The sequence below is a fragment of the Micromys minutus genome, assembly GCF_963924665.1.
Source record: "Micromys minutus genome assembly, chromosome: 8".
Classification (NCBI taxonomy): domain Eukaryota; kingdom Metazoa; phylum Chordata; class Mammalia; order Rodentia; family Muridae; genus Micromys; species Micromys minutus.
In genome coordinates, this window is record NC_137977.1 from 58,312,735 (window position 1) to 58,325,358 (window position 12,624).

Genomic DNA, 12,624 nt, shown 5'->3' on the forward strand with positions numbered 1-12,624 from the left:
AACAGAATGCATAACCAACGCCATCAACTGAAGCTCTCCCTTGAGCCCACTCAGCATTTGATTATGTCATATCTTCTTTCTGACCAAAAACCAGCTCTCTTTCTCTGAGCCCTCATGCTTATTAAAATATCTCATTTGTTTATTCATTCATTCATGCATGCATGCATCTATTCATTCATTTTTGAGACAGGGTCTCTCTCTATATCCCTGACTTTTCTAGAATTTTCCATGTGGACCAAGGTGGCCTCTTACTCACAAAGATTTGCCTACCTCTGCCTTCTAAGCACTGAGATTAAAGATGTGCACCACCATTCTCATACTGTGGGAAAGTATCTTTAATAACATCTCCAATTCTGTTTCATGCTGACAAGTCCTTAAAGTTTCTTCTACACTGAAACTGCGAGTCTCTGTTTGGCCTGAGCTGAAATCCCTAAAAGACGATGGGAACTCACTAGGCTTCTGAAGGTAACAAGGCCCTGGCTGCTCCTTCCTGTAACTGCTGACAATTGTTGGCATCCCCTGGGGGTGTTGGATTTGTTCTCCAAGGATGGGAGATCTATTGTACAAGCCGGGAGGAGGACCCTCACCAGAACCCAACCAAGATGCTCCTGCTGTAGCTTCAGCCTTTAGAGCTATGGGGAAAACAAATTCCTGTCATTTAATCGCTGCTTCCTGGTGTTTTGCTATGACTGTAGCTATAAACTCTAAGGCAGACAAATAGGAGAGGCCGTTTGGTGTCTGATTGTTAATGGACTATTTGTTTATTGTTCGTGTATAATAGTTGCTTCGGATTTGTTCTCATTAATTCATCGTCTTAAGGCAGTAGGGGCAGCTGTGCCTTACGCACCTAAAACCTCTCGGGTAATTGTCATTACATTTTAAGTGCCTCATTTGGAGCATGTTTCCAGACTGGCTGCAGTTACTTCACAGTCCAGTCTGGAGTTGGGACAGTAACCTGGGGGAAACGGCACCCATTAAGAATACAGGAGCTCTAATTACCGCACCAATAGGTTTCATCATTTTAGGGTGCCGTATCTGTAGACCTATATCCAGAATCATCTGCTGGGCTAGCCTGGGCTTCCAAGAAACACACAAGAGAAAATTAAGTATGCAAGTGACCTATTAGGAGAAATGTCTGTTCAGGGTTGGGGGAAGCCAGCAAGGCCGCAAGCATCTTCACAATGGAGATGTGACCTGATGTGCATGAGGCAGGTAAGGACATGGTGGATGCAAAAGCATCCGAGATGGAGATACGGTTGTGTACTCTAAGGTCACTTAGAACGCCATGAACTGATGCTGCCCTTTACAAGAGCCCTTGACTCTCAGGAATGGGTCTGCCATGCTCTGCCTGTTGCCCTACGCCATTGACTAAGATAGCCCACAGGCAGCCTGGCTCCCAACCTCAAAGGGAAGATGGTTTCAAAGTGTAGCACTTGCGGTTCATACTCCTGACACAATAAAGGCATTCTCGTGGTTGGCACACCAGAGTCTCCGGGTGGAAGTGTGTCAGAATTGAAACAGAACTTGTGGGCTGCAACACTGCCTGATTGTGGGGTGAAAAGAATTCCACACACTCTAGTGGTCAAGAGGGATGAGTGTGCTGTGTGAAAAACTGAGGTGTTTGTAAACCTGAAAGAACAAAGCTTGTGTTCCCAGCATTCTCACTCAGTTCTAGAGAGACAGAAACATGAAATTAGAGGCATCACTGTGTCAGAGGATAAATAGGTCTGTGGAGAAAATTTGAGACGGGGGTGCTGGGGAGTCTTGGCAGCAGTTATCACTGGGTGACTCAGAGAAAGCCTCCAGAAGTGAGATGGGTGGAAACTGAAAGGTACAGAGGCCGTGAGGGTTCCAGGCAGAGGTGCAGTGAGTGCGAAGGCTGCTTCTGAGGTCCAAGGTGTAGCCTGGGGTAAAGGGACACCATCCTTGCACCTACTCCCAGTTTTTCAGAAAATAGCCTTTATGTGTGCCAAGGGACAAAGGAGAAGGAAGAAGCAAAATGTAAACAAATGTGCTCTGGGTCAAGGCTGGCAGGTCCCCAGAGTTCTTCCTGTACCTGCCCTTTGGCCATCTCCTTACCCCCACCACCACCACCACAGCAAACAGAAAAGCTAGAGAAGATTAACTGATGGCTATGGAATTATCTAGAAAAGGAAAAAGCGAAGTTGGCCTTCCTGTACAGGATGAGGCAGGAGCGGACTGGAGCTGGAGCTCCTTGGGGAAGCATTTGTTTAGCCCGCAGGAGCCCCTGGAGCCAATCACCAGGACTTCAAGATCGACAGGAAGAACTGAGGCCAGGAAGAAGTTAGCTCTGTGCTGAGTTCGCTCTGAGGCAACAGCTGGAGAGGAAGAGGAGCCAAGAATCCTCCCAGCACTGCTTTCAGGATGAAGGAAGCCAACGCATGTTTGCATCCTGGTGTTAGTGAACTAACTGCTCAGAGAGGGCTGATGGCCATGGCTGATGGCCAGAGAGGGCTGATGGCCATGGCCTGCATAGCCAATGGCACCAAGACTGAGAAGAAATGATCCAGGGCCCAAAAGAGCACTTGTTTTCTTTTTCTCATTTCTTTTTTTTTTTCAGGTGTGTAGTACAGATGTATGTTGTCAGTGTTTTCTGGCCAACGGCCTCTAGGAATACATACGTAGATCATCAAGTTGGATCGTTACTTATCTCTGTGAAGGAACTTATATGTGGGGTATTGTAATAAATTAGTACTTTTTGAACTGAGCTCAGGATACTTGTCTAGTATGCATGACAGTTTAATCTTCAGAGTTCATAAATAAATTTAAAAAATGAATAACATATCTTTTGCAAGATGTGGATCTGGTGAGGTGATTCTGCAGAACCATGGAAGTTGATGTTCACATAGGATTGGGTGTGTCAGAAAGTAGAGACATTTCAAGGACCACTAATCTCAATAAACCATCTGCAGAGAACCAGCATTGGCCATTCTGATCAGGTGTGTGTGTGTGTAACAGGAAGTTGATTGTTTCTTATAGTCTCAGCAATCAGTGTGGGTGTTTTATCTATGCACAGACAAGGTTACAGAGTGTTCCATCTGGTTTCTTCTGGTTCCATCCTGATCTTCAGGGCCTTATCTGAGGTTGATGTTCTACGGAGTGATTTATGTGCAACAGAACATGAAACCCTCAATAAGTCATAAACAATGAGAAGAATGTTGCTGAGAGCCCTAGGGTGCACGCTCGCGCTCTCTCTTTTCCCCTCCCTCCCTCCCTCCTCCCCTCCTCCCCCCCTTTGTTAGATGGAAGCTTCTGAAGAAGTGAAGGTCAGGAGAGAATATCAGAAATCATTAGAAGTTACAGGACAGGCACATGCCTGGCATCAGGAAGGGTTTCTTTTTTTGTTTTCACTTTATGTGTATTGGTGATGTTTTATCTTCATGCAGGTGTGTGTGTGTGTGTGTGTGTGTGTGTGTGTGTGTGTTGCTGGGAATTGAACTCGGGACCTCTGGAAGAGTAGTGAGCCTTCTTAACCTCTGAGCCATCTGTGCAGCCCCCTGGAAGGGTTTCTTGACATTGGTGCTCTTGACTGACAGTGACTGGCTCTGTAACCATGCTTTGCTGCGTGGGCCAGAGACTCAGTTCAGAGCGTCCAACTTAAGCGTTCTGTCAGACTGGGAGAGGTTTGAATCTTGCCATTGCGTCTCAGATACTCACACCACTATGACTCTGAATTTGCAATTGGACAATTGTTTGTAAATAGGGCAATTGTTATGGATGTTCCCTAAGTGTGGTCAAGTTTAACTGAGTAAATTTGCCAGATAATCAGAACAGTGCCAGGATTAGCTAAACACACTCGGTGGGTGTTACCTCCTTCTCATCACAGCAGCATGGCTCTCTAAGTGCTGGCATGGAGTTTGGGTCTCCTTTACCTTTGCAATTGAGCTAAATAAGGAGATACAAAGAGTAGGAAACAGACCACAAGAAAACAAAGGGCAAATGTGAGGAGCACAGGTCCTGTTCTGTGTGTGAACTCAAGTGTGAACAAGTTCCTAAGGGGTCAAAGAATTTTGGAAGAGAGCCGGGGTAAGGAGAGGCTCACAGCGATACCAAATTTTAAAAGTATCCTACGCATCCTTTAGAAACAAAGCCAGCAACCATTTTTATGCATAAGAAAAATTTTACTAAGAAAATATAAGAACACATCTCATTACAAGGAAGATATCACAAAAAGGGAAACATAGTTCACATAATTATCGAGTCTTTATCCTAGCGTCATGGACTCTCCATAAAAAGTGAACGCAGAACAATATACTCTACACAGAGCATCCCCTTCACCTTCCCCCTAGGGAATCGCCTCTGCAAACCTTATCCCACAGTTCTGCCTACACACTGTGAGAAACACTAAGCGAAGGCTTACAAGGTGTGGTGTCTTTGGGTCAGCAATTGATGCTGGCCATACTACGGACGGACACACAACATCAACTGTGAAAATAGTTTTACTTCCTGGCAGTTTTAAAGCTTATCAGGCAAAATACAATAATAAAAAAAAAGCACTGGGTAGGAATGTTCAGCCAAGATAGCTTTCTGGAAATTCCTTATTCCACACATATTCCTCCTTCACCGAGGTTGTGTGTGCATATAATACACTTCACTCAAAGAATCCCTTCCAGGGGCACACAGACAGGACAAGATTCACAAAGTGAAGGCTGCTGCTGCTGACACTGATTTTCCAGAACAGTGACAGCAGTTGGTAGTTCTAAATCAAGAGTGAACTAGTATTGAGAATCTTTGGTGTAATCTATCACATTCAAAACAAACAGAAACCTCAATATATACATCTAATAATTAGGAAATGAGAGGTTTGTAATACATTTGAACTGTTAAGTAGAAACAAGGGGGAACATCACATGAACTGGTAAAATGCATTCTGAAGGACTCAGGTGGAAACACTTGGACAAAACAGCTTGCAGAGACCGACCGGTCTGAGCTGAGCGGAGCTCTGCTGGTTCATCAGTCTTCAACTCCCCTACGATGCTGTCCTTGCTTGTGAAACAGGGTCAGAGATGCAGGGCTCCAGTGTGAATTCGAGAAGCTTTGAACATCTGACACAGAGTAGGCACAGCCTCACACATCTCTTGCCAGCTGTCTCCATCAGACACACTGGTGATACGCAGTGACCACATGAGAACCAGCAATTCCTCTAGAAATGCCCAGGAAAGGAGAAGAAAGTTTCTAGGACATACGCAGACTATTTCAGCACAAGTGACACTAAGTTACAAGTAAGGCTGGATTAGGTACAGGGCCCTGCCTCAAAAGCACAAAAACCAAGATCAAAGAGCCGAGAGCAAGCACACAAGCCAGCAAGGAAAAATCCCAGGAACTGGGGATACAGAACATCAGATACCTCCAAGTCTAAGACTTAAGGGTATAGAATGTCTCAAGGAGCAAATGGCACATACCTTTTTATTTGGAAGAAAAGGAAGAGAGAGTTCAATTACTGAGAATACCACCTAGCCAAAGACACGCTTACTTAACGTGTGTGCTAGCCTGGGCCTTCCAGCAGACACACAGGTAGCAAGAAACACGACCAACTGTGAATGTCATCCTTTTCCTTTTCAGGGACACAATTTAAAGCAGTTGCTTTAAAATCCAAGTATTAATTCAAGTAAATCCTAATAAAGACTAGAGAGTTCCACAAGGCATGTCCTCTTTGGACTATGTGAATGTCGTGGAATTTGAAATTAAAAAACAAAACAAAACAGCACGTATTAAGACATCAACTTCAGATGAGGTGGTTTTCTAAGGCTAGGTTATTTTGAACATTTACATATTTAGTAGGTAACTTCAGCTCATCGCTGGAGGGTTATTTCTGAGGCAGGGTCTCCTGTAGACCAGGCTAGCCTTATCTCCATACGGAGCTGACGCTAGCCTTTAACTCCTGACCCTCCTGCTTCTACCTGCCGAGTGCTGGACTGAAGGCACACAGCACATGTGGCTAGTGGGGTTCACTTTAACTTTGTGTACAAGTACAAACCAGAGTGGCTGATGAGAGCCTGTCTCGTGTGTGCTGTCAGCATCATGTCCGCATTGGAGCACGGCTTGAACGGAAACAGGATGCAGCCGCTAGTTCATTGAGGATTTCTCTCCAATGTGGAACTCCAGAAGGAGCTCTGAGATCTGTGTTAATGCTCTCGCGTGGTGAATGCTCTTCAGGGCTGATTTTGTTTAGGTAAACCCAAGAAAACTGACACTCCAGTGACCCATCTGTACTTCCTCCAAGGCACTGTCTCCATTCCCCGAGGAAGCAATGGCTAAGGCTCCTCTCTGCACCCCTTAAAACGGCAGTCTGAATCCACTGATAACTGTAAAATCTCTTCAGAAGCTGAAAATTTAGAGAAAAATCAGTAAGTCCTTCCTCAGAGAATAAAGAAAACTGCCCTACAAATAGACACTGAATATCTGCTCTTACAAAAAAAAATTATGTCAAAAGTTTCCTTATTAATAGCATATATCAATGAAAGACGGTCAGATGAAAGCCATTACACACAAGATAATTTATAAGAAAAGTTGACGATTCAAATATAAACCCAAGCATACAGTGTCTGAGCACTAAACTTAAAAGTGCGCATGATGTGCTCAGTTTTACACCTGCACCCACAGCATGGGGACCACCAAGAGATCATTAGACATGTGAGACCCCAATGACTAACCAATAATACAAAAACAAAACAAACCACCACCCACAAAACCACCACCGCCACCCAAACCTCCCAAAACCAAAACCCCAAACAAAAAGCACACACCCAGACAAAAACCATGGGATGTGTTTGTGGACTGCCCTAGTGACATTCCATTTTTTTCTTTTTTGTTGCTGAGAAAGAGACCAAGAGAAAAAACGTGAAATTGGATGAGTAGGGAGATCTGGGAAGGTGAGAAACGTATGAAATAAAAATATATTTAAAAATGTAATTAAAAAAACAAATGCCAGAGAGTGAACCCCACCCCTGGCACCACACCACCAGCAGCATGGTCTGTCTGTGTCCCACACCTGTGGGTTCATGTGAGAACGAGGTGCTACTGATGTACACTGCCAGGGCTCTCCCCACTAGAGGCTATTTAGGGGTTTGAAGACAGGCATACCTCTGTTTAAGAGGTGCACAGTGACTCTGAGGCAACCTTCTGGTGGGGGAAGCCACCACTGGAAGTGGTTTAACGAAGTTCTCAGAGCTTAACATCTGCACATTCTCACCGAGTTTCCCTACTCTGCTTCACGGTGGAAAGGAGGCAGGGGCCCTTCTCCTCCTGACCGCCAGAAACCCTCTACCCAGCAGAGAAAAGCCCCATCCCCACTCTTACAAATAATGACCTTCTTGCTTGGTAAAATTCCCCATGGAAGGCCCCCGCAGTCTTCCCTCCCACTCAATTTGATGCCACCAGGGCCTCCCACATTCTTAGGTAATACATTTACACTAAATAATATTTATAAGTAGGATACATTTCATCTTGCCGTGTCCTCCTTAAGACTGACTGCTGTGAACTGTACCATTCAATAAGCAACATCTTAGTAAAATTACTTTAATTCAGCCTCTGTCCTAAACATTAACAAAAACTGAGCAAAAAACCAGCAACACATTTTTATGTTTGTAATGTTCAGTAGATTTCACATACAGAATAAAACAAAAACATGAAAAAAATAAACATTTCTCATAATTTTTGTTCATTTATTTATGGTGTGTGTGTGAGCGCGTGTGCGCACAACAAGTGGGGAGAGGGGGGCAGAGAAGAGCTTCTGGAAATTGATTCTTTCTGCCCACCATATGGGTCCTGCAATTAAATGTCAAGACCTAGGGACAAGGGCCTTAACCACTGAACCATCTTGCAGTCATATTGAGTCCTTTTGTAGACAGTCTGGCTTTGATTGAGATTCTCCTGCCTCAGTGTTGGACCCATGCCTATACATTTGTCTTTCAGTCAAACTGGTTTACCTCATTATCTGACTAGACAGACAGACAGCTATTCATGCCACATTAACCATCATGTTCACCCATATGTGAAATTTCAAGCCTGCCTCCTTTGGGGGTGGTTCTGTACACCGAACACAGGGTTCTGAACTCATTTTCAGAATTTCAAATCAATCTTAAGCAGGAAGATGGTAAAAGGTCCCCTTTCCCTGCAGAGTATAAAACATGTACCTCCGAACTGCCCTGTGCCGCTGCCATTCCAGGATGAGCAGCATTTTAAGTTTTCCCCTGAACATGGTGGTTCAGAGCTATGACCTCAGCACGTGGAAGCAAGCCAGGGTTACACACCGAGTTCTAGGTAAGCCTGCTACAGTCTCAAATAAAAAACTGTGACAGTTGGATGCCACAGCCATTGCCATTTCTCTAGATACTTCAGAGTTCTTTCAGAACATGACTTCCAAACACTGATGTCTTTCTACAGCTCTTACCCTGGGATTAAAAACGGCACTTTCTGGGCTGGGTTGGGGAGATGGCTCAGCGTTTAAGAGCACTGGCTGCTCTTCCAGAGGACCTGAGTTCAATTCCCAGCAACCACATGGTAATTCACAACCATCTGTAATGGGATCTGATACCCTCTTCTGGTGTGTCTGAAGACAGTGATGGTGTAGTGTACTCACAGAAATGAAGTTAATACGACCTCAATCCCAGCCCTCTGGGACAGGCAGGTAGATCTCTGTGAGTTTTGGGCCACTCTGGTCTACAGAGTGAGTTCCAGGACAGCCAGGGCTACATAGTGAGATCCTGTCTTGAAAATACAAAAGAAGGCATTTCCTGGTCTAATTCTACTTTATTTATCTCCACTAAAGTTGGAATCTACTATCCATTCTCAGCAGAGAAAGACATCACTGCTAATATTCAAAGGAATGTATGCTAAGAGAATCTCTAACCACTGCACAATAAAGAACGTGACAGACAAGGAAAAGGTCGACTGTAGTTAACCCCTTCAGACACAACCTCCGAACCACGTGACATTCGTCATGCACCTTAGATGATACTCCCTCAACTGAGTGCAGACGGTGCTGTCATAATCAACACACCTCCATGTCTGTTTGCTCGTAAGATAATGTAACTGAAGCAATTAAATGTAGGAATGACTTTTATTAATAAAAGTGGTTTGTACACTTGCGGACGCCGGTTCAGTTTGTCTAAGGCAGCAGTGACTCTTCCCACTCTTCCGTAATGTTAGTTAGCACTGACTTAGTTCTAGGAAATTGGGATCTTTTTTGTTTTGTTTTGTATTTCCGCAAACCTGCCTACTACAAAGGGATTTCAGAGCAGAAAGTAAAATAAGCAGTAGAAAAGAAGAGTTTTAAGTGCTACCACGTTTTCTTTGGGATCTGGTGAACACTTGGCTTCTTCTCAACATTTAGTACTTGTATGCGCAGCATGGAGGACGGAGCAGAAGGAGTGAGAGATACATTCACGTAACAGCAATACCGCGGCAAGCTCGAAGCACAGCACACCAGGCAGCCCCCTGGAACTGAAGCGTTCCCAGTAATGGACTGTGGGCACTATAGTATATTCAACATGTCTGTCCCCAACCAAATGAGAGTCACAGGAAAAATGCCAAGCCAAGTGGTACGGAAGAATAAACCACAGACAACACAGTAACTCAGAGAATATTATCTTTTTGTCTAAAAACAGTGGCTCCCTGAAGCATGGAAGGTCTCAAGGGAAAGCGTCTACTCGGTTATGTGGGGAGGCTTCAAGGAAGACTCTGGCCAATCATAAACATCCGGCAGCAGGGAGACATAGTTACTCCGCCATATTCTTTCTTTCACATATTTGGCCTTGTCCTCAGGTTCTGGGTATCGGAAAGCCATCTTGTTAGCGTACAGGTACTCCGCCAGCTGGAAAAGAAACAGTGTTACTGTTCAGGCTCTCAATGGCTCTCAGAGAAATACAACAGCATTACCACACACAGACACACATATAGATGAATTATACTTTACTTTTTCCAAAACATAAAATATCATTTTGACTCATTTCAAATTATTTAAAATGTGTCAAGTTTGAAAGATAATAAAAACTATCCATCATCTCATGAAAGCTGTAGCTTTGATGTGTTCTGGTCACCTTTCCTGACGCAGAGAAGAATGATAAGTATTTCTTTATTCAACAAGCACATCTAAGTTCTAGTACATGCAGGTGATATGCCAACCTCCATTCCTGTAACTCTGCTGACAGGGGCTGTGCTGTTTAGACTCTAACTCTAATTAAAACTGCCCCATAGAGCAAAATGCAATCTTAACTACATATTTGACAGCCAGGTGGTGGCGGCACATGCCTTTAAACGCAGCACTGTGGAGGCAGAGACAGATCTCTATGAGTTCGAGGCCAGCCTGGTCTACAGATTGAGCTCTGGGACAGCCAGGGCTCCATAGAGAAACCCTGTCTCAAAAAACAAACAGAACAAAGGAACTTCTGTATGGAAGTTAGCTGCAATCAGCCACAGTATTCTGAAGTACATAGGGCTGACTGGATCCTTCAAGGGCTTCTACTGCCTTCAGAGTGAATCTCTGTGTATGCAAGTCTTCTTGCTGGGAACTTCCTGCTCTTGACTCTAGACAATTCCCCCTTCTTACAGCCTATCCATCCGGTAAGTGTTTAGCCTCCAGACATTCCAAGAGGAAACAACAAATCGCGCATGCCAATGCTAATCAAGGTCCTCAGATCACAGGCACCAGCATCGGGTGGGAATTCTGGACTCTGCCCCAAATACACAAAACCTCTTATGAGCAAAGCTTTGTTGTAAGGCCTTTGTTGCCGAGCATTCCAGGAAATTCCGATGCATTTTCCAGTTTGAAATATGTTACCCAGTGAGATAAACCCTATTTCTCTGTTAAACTCTAAACCATCTTATATTTTTAGTGCTTTTCTCTTAAATATAAAGGAGAGAAAATTTTCCAATTTTGATTAAAATGTAAAATATGCAAAAATCCCCATCAGTTCAATCATAACAAGAGTTGAATAAACTAAAAGTTCATAAATTTCTCAGGCCTATCCACTGAAATAACAATGTAAGACAACAAAGACTTGAAATTCTGGGCTGGTCCAGTGGTTAGGAGTACTGGTTGCTCTCTTATCAAGGACCTGGGTTCAGTTCCCAACACCTACAGGGTGACTTACAACTGCCTGTTAATCTATTTCCAGGAGGCCTGATACCCTCTTCTGGCCACTACAACCATGTGGTATATTCAATTGTCTACACAATAAAGTATAGACAAAACACTTATACACATAAAAATAATCTCAGAGGGTAGAGGGGGGAAAGGAAGGAACAAAGAAAAGGTCCAATCAAAAGGGGATGAGATTCCTCAAGGGAGGATGGGATACTTTGTCAGCGTGCAGGTAAAAAGCAGGCATCTAAAACAATACGGTACTGCCTCAGTCAATATAAGCTTGTGTTTAATCTGTAATAGCCACAGACCCAAGAATAGAGCGGCACACACTGGCAATTTCTCCCCAACAGACAGACGGACAAAAAGGCTGAATCGGCAACAGATCAAGAGGGGTTTGGTTATGCATGCAGGCAGGGAGACGGGCATTAAGCTAATGAGCATGGCAGTCCAGCCCTGATGCAAAACTCTTCTGCCTCTGGACAATGGGGTTGGGTGGCAAGCTCCTGTGGGTAGAGCTGTGCGATTTTTCCCAAGCCTTTTCTTTTAAAAAGAAAGTCAACCTCTGAAGCCACAGCAGATTCCCTCCCTTGCCCAAGCCAGGAGTGCGACAAGCCGAGCTCACAAATCTACAGTAACCTAGAATAGGTAGGTCTCCTTCACTGTGTCACAAACAACATACTAGCCTGGGCTACATCACACCCTTCTTAAACAAAACAGCAGAATGTGAACCACAGAAAATTTCCTTCTAAATATTAGGAACTTATTTCTAATATGTTTGTATTCCTTGGACAAGAAATTGTCATTAGTGGCATATGTAAAGTGGCATATATCACTTACTTTAATAGCTATGTTAGCAGAAACTTCCTGAATGTTAGCAAGCGATGGGTAAAGCCTCCCTTGGGCTAACTCATCATCTGTCAATTGAGTTGTCAGGGCCTGAAAGGAAAAACAGCATCACATGTTTATGTAAACAGAAGAATCCAGTAAAATGGACAAAACATTGGAAAAACAAAAAAATTAAAGACAACAGAATTTTCATTTTTTTTTAATAGGATTACACTAAACCAATGTATAAATTAAATTGCTCATCATGGCTAGGCATGGTGCGACACACCTTTAGTTTCAGCACCCAGAGGCAAAACAGGTAGCCTGTGAGTTTGAGGCCAACCCTGCCTACATTATGAATTCTAGGCTAGCCAGCACTTCACAGTGAGAGCTTTCCCTGAAAACAAAACTAGAAGGCCCCACCAAAATACACCAGAACCAAAACAACACAATTCACCATTAAATAATAAGTAACCAGATCTAAAGATCTGATAGTATCTCCTGCGTCACACATGAAGCTGGGGTAACCGCAGCTCAGAAGAAAACAGACAAGAATTTATTACTATTGCTCATGTGAGTTCTTCAGAATCCCGTCTGAAAGGTGCAGTGCCCCATTCAGAGGGAAGGGTTATATCTTATCTGTTGTAATCTATGCAATCTATGCCGTCTGAATTACCCTCATGACAGGGCAC

At 43.9% G+C, this 12,624-nt stretch overlaps 1 protein-coding gene across 1 annotated transcript in view; it reads right to left on the reverse strand.

The window, feature by feature from the left end:
* Positions 1–9,103: 9,103 nt before the first annotated feature.
* The window catches only part of ME2 (malic enzyme 2), a 43,967-nt gene continuing 40,446 nt past the window's right edge, over positions 9,104–12,624 (reverse strand). The window contains exons 15-16 of the mRNA XM_080920035.1: positions 11,945–12,043; positions 9,104–9,835 (exon numbers count right to left, since the gene is read on the reverse strand). Coding sequence (XP_080776161.1) covers positions 9,668–9,835; positions 11,945–12,043 — 267 coding nt within the window. The 3' untranslated portion in view covers positions 9,104–9,667. The remainder of the gene's footprint in view (positions 9,836–11,944; positions 12,044–12,624) is intronic.